The sequence below is a fragment of the Mycteria americana genome, chromosome 2 (assembly GCF_035582795.1).
Source record: "Mycteria americana isolate JAX WOST 10 ecotype Jacksonville Zoo and Gardens chromosome 2, USCA_MyAme_1.0, whole genome shotgun sequence".
In the NCBI taxonomy this organism is placed as follows: domain Eukaryota; kingdom Metazoa; phylum Chordata; class Aves; order Ciconiiformes; family Ciconiidae; genus Mycteria; species Mycteria americana.
The window spans coordinates 38,065,368-38,088,473 of NC_134366.1; the positions used below are offsets into that span (position 1 = coordinate 38,065,368).

General features: G+C 52.9%; 3 protein-coding genes across 5 annotated transcripts in view; all 3 read right to left on the reverse strand.

The window, feature by feature from the left end:
- Positions 1–3,428: 3,428 nt before the first annotated feature.
- Positions 3,429–6,355, reverse strand: HOXA1 (homeobox A1). Its single transcript, XM_075493036.1, has 2 exons — positions 5,276–6,355; positions 3,429–4,859 (listed from the first exon to the last, which is right to left on the reverse strand). Exons 1-2 carry the CDS (start codon positions 5,889–5,891, stop codon positions 4,504–4,506), a joined length of 972 nt encoding a protein of 323 aa, XP_075349151.1. The 5' UTR covers positions 5,892–6,355; the 3' UTR covers positions 3,429–4,503.
- A 4,225-nt stretch (positions 6,356–10,580) lies between these two features.
- On the reverse strand, positions 10,581–13,205 carry HOXA2 (homeobox A2). The gene is made up of 2 exons (XM_075493035.1): positions 12,036–13,205; positions 10,581–11,354 (listed from the first exon to the last, which is right to left on the reverse strand). Exons 1-2 carry the CDS (start codon positions 12,415–12,417, stop codon positions 10,609–10,611), a joined length of 1,128 nt encoding a protein of 375 aa, XP_075349150.1. The 5' UTR covers positions 12,418–13,205; the 3' UTR covers positions 10,581–10,608.
- Positions 13,206–16,840: 3,635 nt separating this feature from the next.
- The window catches only part of HOXA3 (homeobox A3), a 32,841-nt gene continuing 26,575 nt past the window's right edge, over positions 16,841–23,106 (reverse strand). For all 3 annotated transcript variants that reach the window (XM_075493039.1, XM_075493038.1, XM_075493040.1), the window contains 2 exons: positions 19,963–20,551; positions 16,841–18,502 (listed from right to left, as the gene is read on the reverse strand). In XM_075493039.1, the coding sequence (XP_075349154.1) occupies positions 17,733–18,502; positions 19,963–20,434 (1,242 nt within the window). In that variant the 5' untranslated portion in view covers positions 20,435–20,551 and the 3' untranslated portion in view covers positions 16,841–17,732. The remainder of the gene's footprint in view (positions 18,503–19,962; positions 20,552–23,106) is intronic.

The window sequence follows — 23,106 nt, forward strand, 5'->3', positions numbered from 1 at the left end:
AGGCACAAGGGAAGACTTCTTTTCTCTAGAGCTCCCATTGATTTCAACGGTCCGTCTGAGCCTGAAACAGGAGTAACTGTGACCTGCAATATTTTATTACACATAAACCATAAAAGAATAATGTTAACAGTGAAAGTCGGCCAAGTAGTATGCCTGGGGGAGAAAAGGAATGTTTGCCTTGGAAAGGGAGAAAGGGAAAAAGGAGAGAGAAAGAGAGAAAAAGTGAGAGAGAAAGAAAGACACAGAAAAAGACAGAAAGAAGGAAAGAAAAATAAAAGAGAAAAGAAAGAAAATAAAAGAAAATAAGAGAAAAGAAAATAAGAGAAAAGAAGAGAAGAGAAGAGAAGAGAAAAGAAAAGAAAAGAAAAGAAAAGAAAAGAAAAGAAAAGAAAAGAACTTTTAAAAAATATTATATTGCTATTTATTCATGTATTATTCATTTAATACTTTCTGTATTCCTTTTTTGTGGTTACCGATTTACTGCCATCTCACAGAGCTAATCGCTAGGGGAAAAAAAACAAGAGATCTTGCTCCTAAGCTTACCCGGAAAAACATGTCGAAACGATGCTTTTCCCCAAAAAACTGCAGACCCCCCTCCCCGCCGTGCCGCGGGCGGGGCCAGCCCCCCCGGGCGCCCTCCCCGGCGCGGGGCTGCCGCCCAGGCTCTCCCGCGGGCAGCCCCGGTGCCCGGCCCAGGTCGGAGCCTCCCCGGGGCCCGGCCGGGAGCTCACCGCCTGTCGTGTCCGGGGTTCCCCGGCAATGCCTGGGTGAGAGTGGGAGTAGCTCCCCAGAAACAATTTCCCGGTGAAAAGAAACCCGCTCGAGTCTATAGCCCAAACGTGAGCTGCCATTAGAGAGGTACTAATAAATCCCTATTAAGCATGCATTTATGCAGTGATTACGTGAACTTTGGCCTTTGAAGAGTCCCTGCAATTAGCGGCGACGTCCATGGCGTTTTGCCCACATTTCTCCCTACCCTTTTCCCGTAAAGGATGGAGAGGGGAGTACAGCCCCGCGGCCCCGCCAGCGCTTCCAGCTGCCGGGAGCGTCTCCAACCGCCCCTCGCCACCCCCCGCCGCTGCCGGGGAGAAAGCGAGCCCCAAGCATCCCCCCCTTTGCCCCCGGACCCTCCCTGGAAGATGCAGGATCCCTTGCGGGAGGGTCTGTTTCCTGCACCCCGGTACCTCTCGCCGGGGTTACCCGCCTTTACGCCGGCGTGGGCTGCAGCGCGGGCGGGGGGACGTGCTGGGGTTTTGCTCTCTCCGCAAAAGAGCGGAAAGCGGTTAAGATTTAGTAAATCTGGGCAAAACCGAGAGGAAAGTCGCCGCTGCCCGGGAGACAGCGAGAGGGAGAGAGGGAGAGGGATGACTCTGTAATTGTTGCCTTTACCAAGGCTGTGAGATTAACCACTGGGACTTATTCTAAAGTGACCCATCACCGAATTCATTTCTGCTTGAACTTTCGGTGAACCTGAGATTAAAGAGGGGAGAGCAGCTAAGCAGTTTGTTGTTAGCTGCCTTTTCAACAGCCCTTTCAGACTGAGTAAATATTGATCGGTTTCAATCTGATTGCCCCAGAGGAAAACACCAAAGCATCTCAATAGCCTCCAAAAGTAAACTTTAAAGGTGAACAGCAGAAATGGCCTTAAGTATGATAGGAAGATGCTAAACTCCGTTTTGACATTTGGAACGCGGTTTGGGTTGGGGTTTTGGTGGGGGGGGGGTGTTCTTCATTTTTTCCCCTGCGACTCTAGAGAGAAAAATGAAAATAAATTTTAAAAGGTGTAAAAACAACCTGAAGGGGAAATTTGTGTCTCCATCCGGCCAAAGCACGCTGTGATTTTTTTTAACGATATTTTTGTGGTAGAAACTCGAAGCTAGAGATTTTCATTCCTCTTCCCCACACCCCCTGACCCGAAAGGTTGATCGTATCGAAATAATAATAACGCTAATAAAATGAGCCAGGATGGGGAGGTTTGAGGTGTCTTTGCTTGAAATCGATCAGGGCTGCGACAAAGAAGATAACCCGGGGTTTGGGCTCGGAAGGAGACGGGATTCTTTGCCGATGAATCGCTCACCGCAGATTGACGCACTGACAAGTGTCTTGTCTCTCGCATTTAGGCTATAATTTATGGCCGCTCTTTCTAACACATTAAGTCAACACCGGGGGAGCCGGGTTGCAGATCCGGATTCCAGCAATGTTTAGATCCAGATTTCGATATTGAAATTACCTCATTGGCATGCAAATGCCACTTTAACACATCCAAGTCTCTGGAAGAAGGCCATCTGTTTTGCTTTGTGGCTTTACACTAATAAACAAAAGGTAAAGTATATGGCAGGCGGGGAAAATGAAAGAAATAGAGGCATCGGCGGGGGCCTTCGGAGACAGCCCTGCTGCCTTGCAGATAGCTCGGCTCTTGATATGGCCGCCGCGCCTTGCAAATCAGGGCTTGTCTCTTTTGACACCGAAGTGAAGAAAATCTCGTTGATTCTCTGCGCGTCCCGCAAAGCCGAGCCTGCGTGGGCAGCTCGGCCCCGGGAGAAGCCCGGGAGCACTCCCTCGCAGCTGGGCCGGGTGAAGGAGATGTTATGCGTGTTTGGGCTGAAATTCAAGAGGCAGCAGTGACTTGAGACACCCCCCCGGCCAGCGGAGCATGTCTCTGCTCCGTCCTGCCACCCGGTTTCTCCCCACCCACGCTCCCCCTCTCCCCGACCCGCTATTCATTTGACACCTCTTGAGCATCTCATGATATTTACCTGTGAGAACATGCTCTTTTTCCCAAAATAAAAGGTGGTGGTTGTGGTGGGGAATGGGCTGGGGTTAATGCCAGAAGCACACTGCCAACCACCTGGGAGCCATCTCCCACCTTGGCACCCATCAGCTGCTGGGGATGGCAGCCTGGGGGGGGGGGGGGGGGGGGGGGGCGGAGGGGGGAGCCGGACCAGCTTATTGCCCGGGCTAATTAAATGTGCAGCCCTTGGCGAGGGGCCTGGGATGTGAGGAAAGACTGGCTGAAGATGGTTTCTGCTTTTGAAGCGTGCTCTGTTTATATAAGTGTCAGCATCCATCCCGAGGTGAAAAGGTTAGCACTTGACCCAGGAAGTTCTCATGTTTGTGCTTCAGAAATAGATCGGGATCATAAATTCCTCCCAGTTACGGCAAAGGGAGAGGAGGGCCTTATATTTTCTAAAAATAATATTGTTTGAGCATAGGAAAGGAAGAAGTTTTGTGTTATGAGTCAGGCTGGGTAGCCAGAGCTCTGACCCCGGCAAAACAACGCATGAGGAGTAACGTTGGGAGACTCTTCCTCCCTTTACCCCTTGGAAAGGCCCCAGCAGTAAGAAAATATGGGAAACCAAACTGCTGAGCCCAGCCTGTGACTCAGCGCTGACGTCACGCAGAGGTAGGCAGACAAGGGCTACCTGAAAGTGGAATATATTTATTACAGACATTATAAGGACCCGTAAATCCTGCCCTGGCTTCCATCACCAGCGGAATCCCAGAGCCTTTCATGATTGTACAGAAAATCAGGAGGACATTCTGCTCACACACGACAACTGATAGAACTCAGTGTACCTGCAGTACAGCAAAGCATGGTGCGTCATGCAATGGTCCAGACACCAACCACAGAAATTATACATTCATTTGGCCATTCGTCACATTCACAAGTAGGTTGAAAAGACATCGAGTCTAAAGGAAGGTTAATATGAAAATAGGAAGAGGTGAGGTCTTTTGGACGGTTATACCCTTCGGTTGAGTATAATCCAGCACAGCTTGGGGGGAAGGGAGGGGGGCAAGCACACCGGGTAAGGTTTACAAAACCTAGTGCAATTGAAGCCTTAGTTTGTCACATTTAAAGAAATAGCGCTACTTTTTTGAGGTATCTGCTTGAGCTTAAGACTTTTACTTGATACGGTCGTCAGCTTTACCAATATAAAAGTGGATCCAGTTTGGCGAATGCACTCACCCTGCTTAACCTGATAATCGAAACGTCATTTCTAGAAAAATCTGTAAAAAGATAAATCTCTCGGACAAAGTATTTACAAGCAACAAACTCATAGACACAAACAAAGAATACATTAAATTAAGGGGATGAAAGTCCTAGAAGTCGTGTAAACACTTGCAATAGTGCATCTCTTCGTGAGGTTACGTACCCTAGATAACCTGTCTTTCACACAGGGAAACTCAGAGGAGCGTCCTTGCAGCGGAGGAGGGAGACCTTAACGCGTGTGCCAACACAGCTCCTCCAGCAGAAGGGGGGGGGGGGGGGGCGAAAGAAAACCTCTTGGCACCAAGGCGCCGGGATCCGGCGGCTGGGAGGCGAGCGGGCGGCGGAGCCGGCACCCCCGGGGCCGGGCGGCGGCGGGGAGGGGGGCGCCGGCGTGCCGGGACCTCTCGGGGAGACCGAGCGACCGAGCGAGGGACCGAGGCGACCGCGGTGCACGGAGGCGAGCTGCGCCGGCGGGGGCGTCGCGATAGGCGGCCGTCGGGGCGCGCCGGGTCTCAGTTGGAGGCAGCGAGCGTGTCCGAGGCGGAGGAGGCGGGCGAGGCGCTGCAGGGCGACGAGCAGGACTTCTCCGAGGAGTCCTCCGCCTTCTCCTCGCAGGCCGTGGGGGTGGTGGGGGAGATGGGCAGCAGCCCCTCTTTCTCCCGTTTCTTTTGCTTCATCCGCCGGTTCTGGAACCATATCTTCACCTGCGTCTCGTTGAGCTGGAGGGAGGCGGCGATTTCCACCCGCCGGGCCCTGGTCAGGTACTTGTTGAAATGAAACTCCTTCTCCAGCTCGGTGAGCTGCTTGGTGGTGAAGTTAGTTCTGACGGTGTTGGGCTGCCCCACGAAGCCGTACTCGCCAGCCTTGCCTGCGAGGGGACATGCAGCGGTAAGTAAGCGCAAATGATTTATAGGCGACGTAATCAATATGTCCACACCGGCTAAGCGATAGGGAGCAAGAACTTCCCAGGATAAGAGGGAAGCCCCGGCAGGGTGAGTGATGGAGTGCGAGGTGCTAAACCGGAGTCAGCCTCTAGTGTCAGAGGAAACTTGATAAGTGGTTTATGAATTACAAGAAATATGACCGCGGGAGAGGCGGAGAGGGGGAGTCGGGAATAAGCGGCGCTGGCTTCCAGCGCCGCGGGCAGACGGCTGCGGCCGCTCCCGGAGGTGCGGGCCGCCCTACCTGCCCAGCGCCCCGCGGGGCACCGCGCCGCTTTCCCCGCACCCACGGCAGAGAGGGAGAGGAGCGGCCCCCGCCCCGGCCCTCCCGCCGGCCACTGACCTGTCTTGGGTGGGTTTCTTTTCACCTTCATCCAGTCGAAGGTTTGCGCCGGCGGCGAGGTCTCGGCGGAGGGGGAGCGGGCGTTTTCCCGGTGGCCGGCGTGGAGGGGAGAGAGGGCATGGTTGTAGGTGCCCAGGGGCAGGCTCTGCTGCTCCTGCCCGTAGGGGGGAGGCACGTACTGAGCGGGACCCCCCGCGTAGCCCTGGTGCGGGTGCTGCGCGGCGGCGGAGGAGGAGATGCTCCCCGAGTACACGGCGGGGGCGCAGGGGGGGAAGCCGCCGCCCAGCTCCGCGTCCTGCCCGAGGGGGTAGGGGCCGTACGCCGGTCCGAAGCCCTGCGCGCCGTAGGTCGGGCCGCAGCCGGGGTGCGCGTAGGACACCCCCAGGCCGCCGTGGTGCTGGTAGGCGGCGGGCTGGGCCGGGGGGTGGTGGTGGTGGTGGCGGTGGGGGCTGATGGGCACCCCGCGGCCCGCGAGGAAGCGGTCCTCCCCGCTGCAGCTGCCGGCGCTGACGGCGCAGGGCTGGAAAGTTGTAATCCCGTGGTCGGGGTGGTAGGCGCGGGCGGCGCAGCCCCCCGCCTCGCCGCCGAGGACGGGGTACTCGAGGAAGGAGCTCATCCTCGCCGCGTCCCTCTGTCACGCCGCCACCGGGTCTTCAGCGTCCTGCGGGGCCGCGCCAACTTTCCCACTTCCTCCATGGGGCCGGCAGGAAAATGACACGAAGGTACAGGCAGCGGGCAGGCACGTGGGGGGCGGCAGCCAATGGCTGCGGCGCCTGCGGGACTTTCCCGGCTCCTGCCGCTGATAGATCGCCGCGTCGGGGGCATTTAAACGCCGAGCGCTCCGACGGCGCGGCACGGCACGGCGCGGCGCGGCACCGCGGGGCAGGGCGGCGGCAGCCCCCCGGGGGGCGGGGGGGGCCGGGCTGTCGCCCCCCCCCCCTCCCCGCCGCCGCCGGGGTCCCGCCCGCCAGCTGAGAGGGGAAGGCAGGAGAGACCCGGCGGCTGCGCCCGGCCCGCGGAGCCCACCGGCCGTCCCCCCCAGGGTGAGTGCTGCTGCAGCGAGGGTGCCCCGGCGCCTCCCCTGCTGTCGGCGCTGTCAGGCCGGCGCTGGGCACCTCCGCCACCCACCCCACCCCCCCCCCATCCCCCGGCCGGGGCCGCGGGGGGGCGGCTGGATCCGCGGTACGGGGCGGGGGGTGGGTGGGGAGGAGGGCGGTGGGGGCAGCGCTGAGAGCATCGGCCCTGGGGACGGGGATGAGGATGGGACCGTGGATGTGGTTGGGGACTGCTGTGGAGACGGGGATGGAGACAGGGACGGGGATGAGGATAAGGCGGACAATAGGGATGGGGCCGAGGATATGGATGGGGATGGGGTGGGGTGGGGTGGGGATGGGGACGAGAACGGGAACGGGGCCGAGGGATCTCGCTGCTCCTGCCCCGCTGCAGTCCCAGCGCGACGCGACGCCAAGAGTTAAAGGGGCTTGTCCAGCCGCATCACCAGGCGGCCGCGGACATTAGCATGGAAATGAGCCGCTTTGGGGACTGACGGCCATTGTGCTCTCCCGGGCCCACCGACTTCCCCCTGGCCCGCATCCCTGCTCCCCCCGCACCTCCGCCGGTCTCACCCGCGCCAGCACGGGGCTGGGGTAGGGGAGGAGGAGCCGGGGGCAGGGGGACGGATGACGGGGCGGGGGCCCGCGGGCTCCGCAGCCCATCTGCCGGGTCCCCGCGGCGCCGCTACCGCCCGCCCGCCTTGGGACCGGGCGGGGGGAAGGCTGCCCGGGGTGCCGCGGGTCGCAGCCCTGCGGCCAGGGGAGGCGGCCCGGGGCAGGGATAGAGGAGCGGCGGGAGACGCAGGGCCCGCCGCCCCGGCCCCTTTGTCCCTGCGCTCCGCCACCCGGGCCGGCAGTGGCGGGGGGTGGCAGATGGCCAGTGGCAGAGGCGGCCCCAGGACCCTTGGGAACCGCGCTGAGCATCGACTCAAAGCTACCCCTCCCCACCCCCACGGAAAAAAAAAGGGTCCGTGGATAGAAAAGGAGGGAGGGCGGTGGGATGTGGGTTGCGACCTCATATTCGGTTTACGTATGTGGAAAAGGAAAGGGGAGGTAAAGGCCGGGCATCCGTCCGTCCCGGGGCACCCAGCCGTCTGAAGGGGGGAGGACGGCACCAACACGCTTCAAAGAGGGTCCTGCGAAACGTTAACCTCGGGGATAGATGGATGGAAAGTCACGTCCCCTGCCACCAGCCCCAGGAAGGGCTGCCCCCTCTATTTCTGCAGGTGCATTTCCAGCCGGCTCCTACATCCCTCTGTTCTCACTCTCCGTTCTTGCTTGGTTTGAAATCCAAAAGGCTCTTCTACCCCGCCACACCTCCCTGCTCACGAACACACACACACACACACGCACACTCACACACACATACAAACCCTCAAGCTCCTCCCTCCCACATGAACGACAACATCCTCTCCTAGGTGCAAAGCTCTCCTACTGCTATTAGGTCAGCCCTTATCCTATGCCACCTCCATGGCCTCTCTACTGCCAGGCAAACCCGAAGGGCTGCCTTCTCCACTGTACGTCTATCCGTATGCCCTCAGTATTTCTATTTGTTCTGATTTACTACGCAGGCACGGATGCTTAAGGGCCCTCTGGAAAGGTTCGGTTTCTTAAACTCCAGGGGGGCGGGGTGGAGGACAAGAGCAACAACACTCCAGAGACATTTATGGCATTATACTGCACCAATTTTGGCTATGGTTACAGCTGTAAACACATTTATTTCATTCTTGTAAACCAGTTGCGATAAATACTGCATAAGGCAGAGGAAAAAGGCAGGCCGCTGGGACTGTTTACTAATAAAAGGGCTGGCATCTTTTCAGTGCTTTTTCAGCCAGCCAAGAAAAAAATGTGTATTTTACTATAAATAGATCCGTTTTACCCGTAAATTCCGCCGAATCACAGCACCTCTCTTACAGTCTCCAGCATCCTGAAATCCTTTTTTCTCTCCCTTTTTCGTGCCATTGTCTCTTTTGTTGCATTGTCTCTCTGGCGGGGCTTTGGGGGTTTGCTGCCTGTACTGTGCGTGGGGGCAATATCATGAGAAGGGCCGGAGCAAAGGGGACCTCCCCCCCTCCTCCGCGGCCCGGCGAGGGGAGCTGCCTCCCCTTCCCTCTGCCCGCAGGCCGGCCCGGCCCCTCCGCGCCCCTCCGCGGCTCCGCTCCGTGTTTCCTGCCCCGGGACTGGGGCCGAGGGGGCGATCCCGGCGCTTTAGGCTTTTCCGTGGGAGTGTGCCCCCGCTGTGGCCCCAGGGCTTGCCAGGAGACTCGGAGGCGACTCCTGCTCGCTGAATCCCCCTTTTATTTAAACGAAGTTTGCGAGAAGTTTAAATCTTGTAGCGTAATTTCCTTTTTTTTTTTTTTTTTAAATAAGCGTTGTTAGCATCCAGAAATCTGGGCACAAAAGAAACCCCAGCCCATACGTGGTGCACGTTGCGGTCCAATTTAACCCAGTGGCAGAGGAGTTAAAATGCCGGTGAGGCTGCTTGCTTTCCGCAGGGACAGGGCTGGAGCAGAGAGAAGGACAAGAAGCAGGGCCGAGGTTTCGCCGCGTCCGCAGCTCAGCCAAGCTGTTGTTTTAAAAGAGCAATAAAAATGAATTATGACTAAACGCCTTCTCACTTAATGGTTTTAGACGGGGATCCCCAGCCCCGGCAAATACGTAAGAGGATTTTTATTTGTGCATGTGTTCCTGCAATTGATCTCTTTGATGACATTCTCATTCATAGAAAGAGTTTGATTTATGGCTTTCGGAAGAATTGCGTTCAGCCCTTCCAGCTATAACCCACGCATCCCAGCTCCACAACGTGTTGCAGCGCTGGGAGACAACACTCCTTGCATGGCCAGGCAGCAGAGCCCCGGCTACAAACCCCCGCTCAAGCCCCACTCGCCTTGTGTAATGTAACCACACGCTCACACGCACTCACACGCGCATAGGGAGCCGCGATCGCACCCGCCCGGGATCCCCTGGCCCCGGAGCGGCAGAGCTCCGCTGGCATCTGTTGCTCGGTTTTAGTCCGAAGGACGGGGCTCACCCTCCGCTTTGGGGTCCGGCAACCCCGCTAGCCGGGTGGCAGGCAATTCAGTGGAGGTTTCTGAAAGCCCATCTTTGCTGCCGCCATCAGAGAGTGGGGAGCCCCGAGGAAATTGTAACTTTAAAGTCAGAGTTTCCCCTTTTCGTTATCAGTCCTTCGCCCCGTAGGAAGATTTAAACAGAAAAACACCTTCAGCTGTGCCCGCACCACCCCTCAAAAGGACCGAGTGGAGGGGCTGATTCCTTCCTAAATGCTTTTTTTTCGCCCTGCGTTTCTGGCACTCTTTTAATTTTACAGGCACTAACTTCTCCATTTCCTCTCCTTCTAGGGCTGATTTCTTGGACCACTCAGCACGTGAGAAGTAACCAAGCACATTCTTTGTGAGCTCTGATATTTTTTCAGATATGCTTCCTGAAACAGCTTGCTGGCTGCTAAGCACTACTTTCTAGAAAAACAGGATTATTTCCCAAAAAAAAGCCTTTCGTGTATATAACAGGCTAGTTTCTGCAGGAGACGCTTATCCTACTGAGGCTCTCTTATGTTTTGCCTGTGACAGAGAAAGTGCTCGTTCATGCTTTTGTTACAGCTCAGCATTTCCAAGCTTTGTATCCTCACGGAGATAAGATGCTACATTTATACATTAAAAGGAAGAGATCTCCATCAAAGCTGTGAATGGGTTTAGTTTGTTTGTTTGGTTTTTTTTCCTTGTGAGAACCCCAGCAATAAAGAATTTGAACGTGTTTTTCCTCTCTAATAAATGTCCTAAACTGCCAGAAGGGGAGAGCTCGTAGTCAGAATGTTGGATTTTGATGATTAGTAAATTAAGAGTAGAAGGGAGGGGGAGAAATACCCGTCATGTTATCAGTCTTGAAAGGAGTGAGAAAGAGAGAGAAAGAGAAAGAAAAAAGAGAAAGCTCCTTGTAGCAAACAAGAATTTATTCTACCAAAAATACTTGTGACAACGCATCCTAATGCAATACAAAAATAAAAAGAAAGTGAAGATACAATTCCTATATGATCACTTTCTTACATATTGCTTTCATAGAAGGACCTAGAATGTGGCTAGGTTAAAATTGAACACAACTAAAACTTCGTAAGAAACGGCAAAATGGCACAGCAGAGGGAGGTAACAAACAGAAAATACTGACCAGGAAAAGGGAGGGAAAAAAATAAAATTAATTCACGGGAGAAATAAAGAAGAAGAATAAGGAGGAGAAAGCAGGACCCTTGGAGAGGACGTCTTTAATTTCTCAGTAATTCAGATGCTGCAAGTCAATTGTAGTGAGTGTGTCTGTAAAAAAGTCAAAACTGTCAGCAGAAATATCTACGGGACTGTCCAGAGATCCTGGCAAACTGGGGGAAACTGCATCTGAAAGCTGTAGGCAGGAATCTGTGGAGAAAACGTTGAAGTCCTGTAAAGAAGGGACATCTAGGGCCTCAGGACTGTCATTGTTCAGGCCAGCTGCGCAGTTCTGGGCCATTGTTGAGAGGCAGTTTTGAACAGTGGGTGACTGATGTTGAAAATGTTTCAGATTTTTCTCATTGCTCGTTAAAGGCGAAACGGGGAAAGTTTGGGACTCGCCATTGTGCGCATTCTGTGCCTGCTGCTGGGAGAGGGCATTCTGCTGGAAAGCGTAGCCTTCCCGCTCCAAGAGAGCGCCGGAGACATTGCTGAGGGCTTGCTCAAAGAGGGATTTCTCCTCCTCCTCCTCCTCTGCCGTTTTCTCGGGGTCCTCTAGGCTCTTAAATTTCCCCTCGCTGTTTTGGTTCTCCTTGCACTGGGTCTGTCTCTTGTGCTTCATCCTCCTGTTCTGGAACCAGACTTTGACTTGTCTCTCAGTCAGATCCAGCAAGGCTGCAATCTCAACCCTCCTTGGTCTACAGAGATACTTGTTGAAATGAAATTCTTTCTCTAGCTCCAAAAGCTGGGTGTTGGTGTAAGCCGTCCTCAGCCGCCTAGATCCACCGCTACTGCTATCGGGGATTTCAAGGGGGTCTGTTAAAAAAAGAAAAAAAGAAAAAGAAAACCACCACCACCACACGCACACGCACACGCACCCCAAACCACCACCGCCAGAAGAGCGAAAGCAAAAACACACGCACGCACACACACAAAACAGATAAATGCACGGACTGAATTTCAGCACCCGAGCACATCGCATCCCGGGGGGGGGGGGAGTGCTCTCTCCGCACGTATGTGTCTACATCTATATGTCCATATAGCATAAAATAGCAACTGCAACAAAATGGCCGCCTTTGGATGCAGTAAACCCATTGTGTTGCACGGCTGAGCGCCCGGTGCCGCCTGCCCCTCGGCCACCTCCGCAAAATTCCTGCCTCCAGCTCCCCAACCTCCCCACACCAGAGCAAACTTTATATTAGCCATACCGCAATTTATAATTAATGCATCAGCTGCTTAGCTGAGCGGGAGCAATCTATCACTCTTCATTACTGTCAAATATCCCAACTCCAGGACGGCGAGACAAGAGAGGTCAGCTCCAACTCAAATAAATCATCCCGCATTAGGCAAGTTCGGGGAAAGTTTGGGCTTCCAGAGAGCCCCGCCAGCTCCGTCCTCCCCGCCCGCCCGCCCCTCCGCCTCGTCCCCCGCCACGCCGGGGGGACGCGGGGAGCCGGGAGCGGCCCGGCGGGGCCGGTGGCGAGTCTGTGGACTGACCTTTGTGGCTGAGGCAGGCAGGTCCGGCGGCGGAGGCGGAGGCCGAGGCGGGCGGCAGCGCGGATCGCTTGGAGGCCTTTTTCTCCTTCATCCAGGGGTACTCCGGGGGCGGCGGGGCGCCGGCGGGGCCCGGGCTGCCGCTGCGGGCGCGGGGGCTCGCCTTGGGGCGACCGCCGCCGCTGTGGCGAGGGTGGCTGCCGGGGTTCAGGCTGGGGATGGTCTGCTCGAAAGGAGGAGGAATCAGTGTCGAGTGTGAAAGCGTCGAGTTCTTGATTGATGAACTTTGAAATGTATCACCGACAGGGGGAAAAGATGTCAGGCACTCAGCAAGCGATGGCTGGCTATTGATAAAACCGATCTCTCGCTCAAATGCGAAATTCATGGCCTTCAACTGGCAGCCCCCGCGGAGAAAAAGTTCCCTCGGATTCAGGGGGCTCGGGGGGGGAAGGCCCAGGAAAAAGGAGAGAGAGGAGAAAAAAATATAGCATAGAAGATCGCTGGTGGGGTGTTTTTTTTCTAATTCACTGATTACAGCCGTATGGGGACCGTGCTACTATTAAACTATTGAATTCATGGAGACAAGGTTGAAATTGGACCGAATTGGCTGTCACATGATTGCCTCTGCCCAATGACAATTTGGGCTTTAATCAAAAGAAGCCACTGTCTGTTTGATTGATCCAAAAAAGTCGGGAAGGAACGCCTCATTGGGGGCCAGAAAGGCTTTATTTACACTTTTTTTAAAGAGGGAAATGATATCTCGAGTATCTATCCCCTTGGCGTCCTAATCTGAAATGATCGGGGGTGGGGGGGAGGGTGCGTGTGCGTGGATATGTTTGTGTGAGAGGCTGCGAGTGTGTGTGTGCGAGCGTGTGTCTGCGAGAGTGTGTGTGTGGCTGCTTGTCCTGCAGCCTGCTGCCTCCCTCGCCTCCACCCGCACACTCTTCTCTCATTGTTTGGGACTGTCAGGAAAACGCTTTGCACCTCACAAATCATTTAAGCACCTCAATCTGACGCCTTGAGTCATTAACAAAGTAATCCATTAATCTTCAAAGTTTTGACACCGCCAGGCCCCCGCATAAGAAGTTGCACCCAGGCAGGAGTCTGAAGCAGAGGGTCTTGATTTTTTCCTAGGAATAGCACTTCCTCCAAAACTAGTTTCTCCTTCCCGACTCAGCCTGGAAGGGCTCCTTTTTCTTGCCTTTTTTTTCTCTTGTTTGTTTCTTTTTTCTTTCATTTTTCCTTTTTTTATTTTTTCCCTTTTTTCCCCTTCTTTTGCTTTTTTTTCTTCCTTCCCCCCCCCCCCTTTTTTTGCTGGCTATGGGGTGTACAGTACGGAGAACAATTGGCCGCCGGTGCCGGAGAACAATTGGCCGCCGGTGCCCAGCCATTGTTTAACAGGATCTTCCTCAGCAACCTTTGCTTCTAAGGGAAGAGTCACATAGGCAGCAGCCCTTGTGCTTCATGACTTCCCTCTTCAGTTGGCTTCCCGGGATTGGACCGTAAAACATAACCCTAGGAGCACCTCTTTGGGCGAGCCAAATCGCGAGGCTGCAAACGCGTCTGGCTGTTGCCTCTTTAAAAAAAAACCCAAATCCTGTGCCTTAGCTTGCAAACGATACTCCCGTCTGCTGGCATAATTTGCTTAATAACCGTAGTAGGCTGGGTCTGGTGAGTATTTTCGATTACCAGGAAATATATGGGTTGGTAGCGGGTTTGTTTTCACGGGGCCAGAGCGAAAATGCTGCGGAGCTAGGACTTGAGAGACGGCACTCGCCTCCGACGCTTGGCTCTCGCCGCCGCCGTCTCCAGTCGCCCCTGCTAGGTCGAGGCAAGTCCCGAATTTGGATGCTTTGGGCACAATTTTCCAACCAGCCTGAGGCGAGAGGGAGAGCGACGACAACGATGGCCACGATCACCAGCCTGATGAATCCTATGGTCACAGCCTCCCTGGGCAGCCCGGACGGGGCTTGCCTTCCCGCGGAGTCCGGGGTGCCCGGCGGGGTGGGGTGCGCCGGGGGGCCGGGGGGGAAGGCGCTTCCGAGCCTCTCTCCGCGTCCTCGAGGAGCCAGGGACCATCGCCAGCGCGATGCGGTGCCGTCTCGCTTTATTTTCGGAGTTGCCAAAAAGGGGTCGGCAAGCGTCTTCGCAATTAAAAAAAAAAAAAAAAAAAAGAAGAAGAAAAAGAAGGGGGGGGGGGGGAGAAAACAAGACCCCAAGCACTCAGCGGATCAGTCTGCGTCCAGACTGCACGAAGTGCATTTAAAAAATCGGTTTTAAGTTAATGCACCCACAAGATGTAGCATATCTGCGAAGGCATTGGAGAGAGGGGGAGGGGAGGGGCCGGGAGGCTTTAAATGGGCTTTTTGGTGGTTGCTTGTTTAAATAAAATATAGAACGAGACTTGTCATTTAATCCCTCAAAAGGGATGCCTTACAAATATCGATGCTGTTGGAAAATGCAAGGGGTTTAATTTTCTTGCTTTTAGTCCAAACAAAGCTCTGGTGGTGTCTGCGCGCGATCAATCTTGGCCGCCAAAAGGTTTGACAGCTACTGGCCCTTAAGAACACATTTAAAGCTTCTTGCTCTTTCCAAGATCAAATGTGGCCGAGAAAAGAGGCAGAGCAAGAAACGCAAGTAAACAAGGAAAAAAGCTGCTTTTAAAATATGCTGGCAGAGGACTAGGCTGCTTGTGGAAAAAGTCCGTTTTTATTTTGCTTCTCAGTGCCTACCTTGGGGTCGGGCTTTTCTTTTTCCTTTTTTTTTTTTAATTTTTTTTCCCCTCTGGAAAATATTGGGATTAACAGCAGGATGACAAATAATAAAGAGAGAGGTTTGGACTTTAACCAGGCTTTGTGAGTAAAACCTGTGTGGGTGTCTCTATTCTGCACATTTGTTTCTTGTGGTCAGTCTAATACAAAAACCACCTGGAACAAAACCTTTGGAGAGGGGACGCGAAATTCTTGGGCAAATCAATTACTTCTGCCTCCAGAGGGATCTTTTAATCGGGCGAATCTTAAATGCAAAAAGACAAATTCTTATTTGCAACCTACAGGCTCCAAAGAAGCGCAGTCCTGCAGTTTCTGGAAAGAAGGGGGCAAAATCTCCTGTATTTTCCTTTCTTCGGAGTGGGAGGGGGGTAAAACGCCAAATTCCTTCTCTTTGAACATTTTCCTCAATGTAATTCGTGGTGCTAAAGGAGCCACACAGTAAGAATCACCGACTGTACCGTTACCTTTTGTTGTATCTAACCTAACCGATCCGAGGGGAATTTTATATGGGCGCTCATTTGAAACGAGCGATGCCTTGCAATGTTGCAAAAATGCTTCCTTCACCGACAAAATAATAATAAGTCGTTGGTCTGTGTTGAGTAATAATCAGGTTTCAATGAAATATATCGGACTACATAACCTTTCCTTCCACGGTTACATATCTGTATATACAATAAACAGCACGGTATAAATATATTTGCAATCCCTTTCTTTGACTGAGCATGCTTTATCTATTTATGCAGAAAAGCTCTATATAGATTCATGGATGCATGACAACGTTTCAGCATCAGGCAAGGATGGTTCTGGGAACAAGATAAAGCCCAAAGATTAATAATATTTCAGCATGAGACCAAAATGGCGACATTTTTTTCTGTGCTCTAAAAGATACAGATGGTGAACAGCGTGCGTTATTATCTACACAGCATAGGAATATGTCTTTATAAACGTGCAGGGGTATATTTTACCTAGTCTATTAAGGTCCATTTTGATTTATCTTTCAAGTTTCAATCTAAAAATTACGGACATTTCGCCTGAAAGGAAGAAAAATCGGATTTAAGCACACGCTTGCGGGTTTCTGCCTTCCACCTCCAGCCGATTCAGACCCGAGACCCCCGTGGGCGCCCGTTTGGGCCCGGGACAGTCGCCCTTCTGCAGTACCGTGTGCCCCCCCAGCACACACACACACACACACACGCACGCACACACAGACATCCACACCCCCGCGGGAAGAGAGGGAACACAAGGCTCCCCTCCCCCACAGCTTCAGGCTGCAGTGGGGAGGGAAGACGGCTCAGCAAAAAATAAACAACCCCAAAATAAAATAAAAAATATTCATTAAAAAAAAAAAAAAGAAAAAGAAAAAAGATAAAATCCAATCCTTTCAGGAAAAGGGAGAAAACGGGGGGGGGGGGGGGGGGAGCTGTGTCCGGCGGCAGCAGCGCTCGGCATCCACCCCCCAGCCGCGTTTGGGGTTTGGCCGGGGGCCTGCTCTGCCACCCTCGCTCCCAGGCGCTGCCAGAGCTCCGCAGCCGCCCCCCGCCCGGCTCCCCTCCTTCCCCAGCGGGCGAGCCCGGGGACGAGGCGGCCCCTCCGCGCCGGGCCCGCGCCCACACGGGGCTCGATCCTGAGCTCTGCTCGCATGTGCTTGGCACACATACCCGTGCACAGGCACACGCACACGCGGCTGGCCTGCCCGGGAGGCAGGGGACGCTCCCCGCGCTCCTCCGCGGCCGGTCCCCCACCGGACCCCCGGAGGGGAGGGGGCGATCCGCGGCCGCCTGCCCTCCGCGCCGGGCGGGCACCGCGCAGCGGGCGCAGGAGGAGGCGGCCGCCGCCACGGGCCGAGAGACCCCGCGGGAAAAAAAAATAGTCCCTCTCCCTGCCGATGAAATGCTGAAAAGGCGTCGCGGGGCCTTCGGGTGGGCGAGCGGATCCTCGTGTGAGCTTACAGGCGAGTTTCCCAAGTCCCCACGTCATGAAGGGCTCTCCCTTCCCTTGCGCTGCGAAGAACGTGTTCTTAACTCTTTATTATTCAGAATAAAAACTTTATTTTTTTTTTCAGAACGTGAGCAGCAAGGAATGTATAACTTTCAAAACAAATCTAGCCTTTTCAGCTTCACACGCTTTCCGCCTAGCTGGGTGTTACAAGCATGAAGTATTCAAACCGTGAGCTTTTTTCCCAGATTTTATTGCATCGTCATCATCATCGTTATCACCATTTTCAATAAAAGGAGCTATAGTTTCCTTTCAAATGATATTTCCTACGCGTGCCGATATGCCATCTAACATATGGCCAGGTAAATACTTCCTGAATATTCAGGGTACAGATTTTTTATATATATATAAATATGAACAAATGGGGATAAATAAAATTTTAAACACTTAGATTATTCAATGTTTGCAAAAAAAAAAATAAATAAATCTGAATGTTCACCAGCATACACACATTGAAAGACTTACACGTATTAATAATTGTCCAGGGAGTCCCTGTCCAAGCGCTTTTGATGTCTTTCTCGCTATTTAAAAGAAGTGCAATAAAAAAAATTGCTTCCCCGTGGGATCAATCATGTATGAACAAATTCACATTTAAGAATTCCTTTTATAGAAAATTTGTTCATATACCCTGTTTTGATAAAAGTGTAGAAGGTAAAGTATAAAGCCTCTGCATACTCCCAAAGTGAGACACAAGGCTACAGTTCAAGAAGATAAATATCCACTAGTGAAACTATAGAGCAATTCAAGCAACAAATATTGCTACGTCACATAAACTAGAAAACGCTTTTACCAAAGGAAACAAAACAAACCAAAACGAACAAAAGAAACGAGAAGGGGAGGGGAGAGCACATGGTGGGGAGGAGAGAGAGAAGGGAAGGGGTGAGTACTTTCCAAAAGTTGGGGGCTTGGTGTTCCACTTAGTGATTCCTGTCTCTTACAGATGGGTGAGTTTGGGCGCTTCCTGAATTCTTCCCTGAGAAGGATGGTGAGCGGTAAGGTCTGTGTATGTTGGGTGCGGATCACAAGGTCCATGGTGGTGATTGTTGGCCATTGGCCCAGCCCCGCTGTAGTCCATGTTGGCAGAGGGAGGATGAGGGAGATGAGTTAGACCAAAGATGGAAGGCCCAGAATTGGTCATGGTCTCCACGTAGTTGCCCCCTACATAGACGGGGCTTCCCTGTATATGTGGATTCCCATAACCATTGCCTTGAAGAGGATGAGTATCGTATTCAGGTGTCACAGCTGCCGTCCCCGTGTATCTCTTTTGAGGAGGTGGGCAATTATTAAGAGGAGCGGTATACGATGCAGGGATGCCATAGGTGTTTTGATGAGGCTTGTTAAATGGCGGAGGCGACTGGGGCTCGTAGGGGACACTGTTTACTAAAGAATGCATAGAGTTTAGATATCCCCCAGCAGCTGGAGGGACAGGGCTCCTGCTTGGGGACTGTCCTCCTGAAGAGGTCATCATGCCCTTGCCCTTTTGATCCTTTTTGTATTTCATTCTGCGGTTCTGAAACCAGATTTTGATCTGTCTTTCTGTGAGATTGAGCAAATTAGCCATCTCTACCCTTCGTGGCCTGCAAAGGTACCTATTGAAGTGGAACTCCTTTTCCAGTTCTACCAGCTGGGCACTTGTATAAGCTGTACGGGCTCGCTTAGAGGAGGCTTGCCCCGGAGGGCTTTTATCACCAGCACAACTCTCACCTATGTAAATCACACAAAGAACACAATCAGCATGGCGAACCCGGACACGGCAACCAGAGACAACAGCCAACACCATCAGCAGCTGGAGAGTCCAGCTTTCGGATGTGAGGTGGATGCCCATGCGTGCAACGAATGTTCCCCCATGGCACGAGCTCAGTCGTGCCAAGCTACAAGCCTCAACAGACTTCCTTCACCTCATTACTGTCACTATATGACTATATTTGCTTCCTTTAAGAATGACAACATACAACATATCTTGAGCTTTGCATAAAGGAGTAAGAAAGGTTCAGGGAAACACAGTGGGGTTTAGAAACTCTGAAGGTGAACCTATGGCTCTGCTAACACAGTGGGATCAGGGTCTTCAGGAACTAGCCATTCTCCATTGCTATAAAGACCTGCAGCCCTCTCTTTCTGAAAACCCTGATATATGCACATCAGCTAGAGATGCCTGAAAGTTAGTATTACAATATAACATTATAATGTATAAGCATAGAATTGACACAGTATTGTGTTTCTATCACGTCTAGTGTATAGCATAAACGTATGATAGTGATTGGGAAGTATAATATACATAGGAAGAACATACAGTGGCTAGGCTTGCATATAGACATACAGACATATTTAAACGTTACTGCTTTTTAATAAAATAAATACATGATATGGAAGGCTGTAAACAGCAATGTTCCCAGGGCTTTAAAAAGCAGACTGGAGAAAACATTTGCTAAAGTTTTGGACTTTATTTCCAAGGCACATTTAAGAGAAAAAGAGGAAGAGCTTAATGTAAGCCCAAACTCCTGGGCATTGGAGCTAGCACTGGTGTTATCGATTTGGGTTTCCTCGAGTAATAAAAGCGTTAATATACACTTCCATGCCTCAAATAATATTTTATGGGCTGAAGTTTATGGCATTCCAGAATGATTTTTGTTTACCAGGCTTGTAACTTTGCCAATCAGCTTGTTAAAATAGGAAGAGGTTCTGACTGCATGCAGGGCATTGATCCTGCCTGCACGTGATTATGAGCTATTTTATTCCTGTTACACTTCAGCAGAGATAGGTCACTGTCTTATTAATCTAACAGCACCGTGCCAACAAAGTACTCGGGACAAGCCTCTGGCTTAAGGCCTGGGCTGCTCCTCACTGACATGATTTACTGGAGGGGGGATTACCTAGGAAATGTGATAGATGCAGCAGGGCACAAGTGGTTTAGCCACTAGGAAACAAAATCTCTTCAGACCCTTCCTGCAAGGCTGGGAAAGTTTTGCAGGGGGTGGTTTGTTCACTGAGCTCCCCTTGCGAGTGGTGGCAACCCCTTTCCAAAAGCTCGAGGGGGTCAACTCAGAGAGGAAAAAAGCCCCCTCCCTCCCCTCCCTGGAGTGAAGGTACGCAGGACTGCCCTCCTCCCCACCGGACGCGTGGCCAGCCCAGGGGTACCCAGGGAGAGGGGGGAGCATGTTTCATACCTGAACTGGAACTGCTGTTTTTCTGCTTTGTGTTTTGCCGAGACTCTTTCATCCACGGGAATATCTGTTTGGACATGGTGGGAGAGTTAAGAGCTGGGCTCTTGGTGGGGTTGGCCGGGGCAGGGTTGCTGCTGGCATTTTGAGATGGTGAGGCGGAGGACGGAGGTGGAGGTTGTGCCTGCTGGGCCGGAGGCGGCTGCGGTGGGGCCTGCGGGTCGGCGAGGCCAGGGGGCTGGAGAGGCTGGCTGGGGAGGGTCCTCATGCAACTCTCACTGATGTCATTGGCCTTGTGGTGGGACACGGAGCTGCCGGGGGACTGGAGGGAGCACGCGGGGCGGTGGTACTCAGTTTCCACAAGTGATGAAGGTGGAGGATATTGCTGCTGACTCGCATTATAAGTGAAACCATTTGCTCCTTGGTAGGGGTAGGCACCATAGATTGCAGAGCTGTCGTAGTAGGTCGCTTTTTGCATTTCGTTGTTTCCCAATATTTATTTCGCAAACTGACAGGGTCTTGACACCCTTGGAGAATAACATTGGCACCCCTCTGTCACGTGGCGCTCTTCCTCCAATGGCCTCTCCGGGCAGACCTGGGGTGTGGGGAGAGCAGAGCAGGGTGAAGAAATGGTACAAATCCATCTTACTTTCAATAGCTAAGTGACATGAAAGCCATAAAAGAAAAAGTGGTCAGCAATATTTAGCAGCATGACTTGGCCTCAGGCACAGAGCATTTCGATATAAAAGCTGCCTGGATTTACTGGCAGCTACGAATATGCGCTTTGCTGCATGGGGATAGGGGCTTTCTAGGGTTTTTTCTGTCTTTCTTCTTAAGAAACAGAGCAGGGCACCACACGGCAAGGGGGTTGGTCGTTTATCACTGAGAGGCTGTTTTAATACCAGTCTCTGAGATAAGGGTGATCGAGGAATCAGTAATGCGAAGGGGCTGGGCTGTTCCTTCGTTCCAGCTCTAGGATCAAACCCTCTCCTGTAACCGGCGTCGTTTTATTTTTAGCCTTTCTCTCCAGGTTGTGGCTCTCCACACAACTTCAAAGAAATACATGAGATTGTTCCTGTCTACGTGTGGCAGGTGGCAGGAGCGGGGTGGAAAGGTTTCCTAGCCGAGGAGATTTACACACCCCGATCCCAAGTGACGGATTTTGGCTTGTCTGTGAAATGCTCGGTAGGAAAATAAACAAAGCCAGCGCCTTCTCCCCTCCGTGCTCGCACACCGCCCCGAGCCGCCCAGGTCACGCACCCCGGCAGCAGCGGTTTCTGCCCGGGCGAGCCCCGGCCGCCGCCCGCAGCGGCTCCCGCTCGGCCCCGGAGCGCGGCTGGGGCCGCCCCACGCAGCCCCCGCGCCACCTCCCACCCGCGAGCGGGTCTGGAGCCCCAGCTGCACCCGGCGCCGCGCGAAGCCCCTTCAGCGAGGCCAGCAGGGGCAAGTTGGGCGCTTTGGCGGGGGTTGGTTTGTTTTTTTCAGCAGTTATTTTCAAGACACTAACTTTTCGTGGAATCAGCCAGATCCTACCTGTTAAAACATGATGGATTGGGGGAAAAAAACACACCAGGAACCTGAAAAACCAGCGTTCATCTCCATGACCACGGCTTGAACTTTCCTTCCAACTTAGCGATAATAGGTTCTGTCTTGGAAACTGCTATGTAATTTGATGTATGAGGGTCACTTGGCTAGGGAGACGGTGGACACAAACCCAGAGAATGCTTCTCCTGCCCGGGCGAATCCCTTTCCCCCCCCCTCTCTTTTTGTTCCCCGTCCTTCTTTCTTTCTGGGATTTTTTTTCCCCTCAGATTAAAGTCTAGTGGTTACCTGCCTGAAAATAACCAATTAAAGAACCGCCCGCATTAATGAGAGAGACCTGTGCGTAATGTCCGCTCTAGGAGCTCTTTCCACATGCACTCACATTGTTCTCAGAAACTAAAGTGTGTTCCTCACCGCCTCCCTACCCCCTTGCTGACAAACAACCGCGTCTTTTCGCATCAGAAGAGCTCTCGTTTCTTTTGCCACTTTCCCTTGTACTTAAGCAGCTGGATATTTTCCCCCCAAACATCTAACGAGGACAAATGCTTAGGGGCGAAAAGCCTTACACAACACATGCACCAAACGAGCTCATTCTACACCTTTCAAGTTATACAAGTTCTTAGAAAACAGTATTCCCTTTGTTAGATCGTAACGAAATGAAGGTAACACACCTACAGCAGGGCGGCTACCCTGTTATTGCACTAATCAAGCTCTTTGGGATGTTATTAAGCTAATAAACTGATGGAGATCTGAGGCGCGCACACAATTTCCAGCTCCTCGCCTCTCTTTCCTGATGCTATCGAGGCCTGGTGTGATTTTTCTCAATTCCTTTGAAAGAGAGAATATAGACACCACTACCAGAGGAGAAAGAGGAAATAACGAGCCAGCAGTGATTTTACAAAGGCACCCGCCTTTCGTGATCGCGACATCAAATATTTCGCCTTCCCCTGGCCGCCTGGAAGTTTGCTGGCCCAGGCAGGACGGGCAGGGCCGAGCGGGGATGCGGAGCCGCTGTTCCCGCAGCCGCCTGCCCGCAGACAATAGGCAACTTCACTCGGAAGGCAAAATATTATTGAAGCTTCGGCCGCCTGCCAGCAAGGGGGGGAGAAAAAAAAAATCAGCTCCCGCCTTTGGCTTCGCCAAGTTAATCACTTCCTACAAAGTTATAGAGAAGCGCGGGTAACCTGAGGAGCGCCCGACCATTCCTGGCGAAAGCGGGAATAGCGGGATTAAGAGCGACAACGATCACGATAATAACAGCGTCCTAACGGGAGAGGGGGGAGAAAGTTTGCCGCCCCAGCCGGTGCCTGGGATGGGAAGAGCTCTCCTCCCCCTCGGAGACAAAAGGTCAGGTCTCACAAACACGGTTGGGCCCCCAGTTTTTCCAGTGCCCATTTAATCGGCTCCATCTCCATTTGTGCCATACACCTCTCAGCCCTTTGCCAACTTCTCTCCCCCCACCCAGACAGCCCGGAGACAGCAGATGAAAGCTGCTTGGGGGAGGCGTCCCCCCCGTTTCCCCCACTCCCCACTTCAGCTCTCCCTACCCTCTCCTTCCCTCCGCCTCCCCCCTTCCCAAGCACACCAGATCTTTGCCCTGTAACTCCC

Coding starts and splice junctions, on each gene's coding strand:
- HOXA1 (XM_075493036.1), bottom strand. CDS start 5,891: ATGAGCTCCTTCCTCGAGTACCCCGTCCTCGGCGGCGAGGCGGGGGGC. Junction 4,860..5,275: donor AAGAAACCCACCCAAGACAG/GTCAGTGGCCGG, acceptor GTCCCCTCGCAG/GCAAGGCTGGCGAGTACGGC.
- HOXA2 (XM_075493035.1), bottom strand. CDS start 12,417: ATGAATTTCGCATTTGAGCGAGAGATCGGTTTTATCAATAGCCAGCCA. Junction 11,355..12,035: donor TGCCTGCCTCAGCCACAAAG/GTCAGTCCACAG, acceptor TTTTTTTAACAG/ACCCCCTTGAAATCCCCGAT.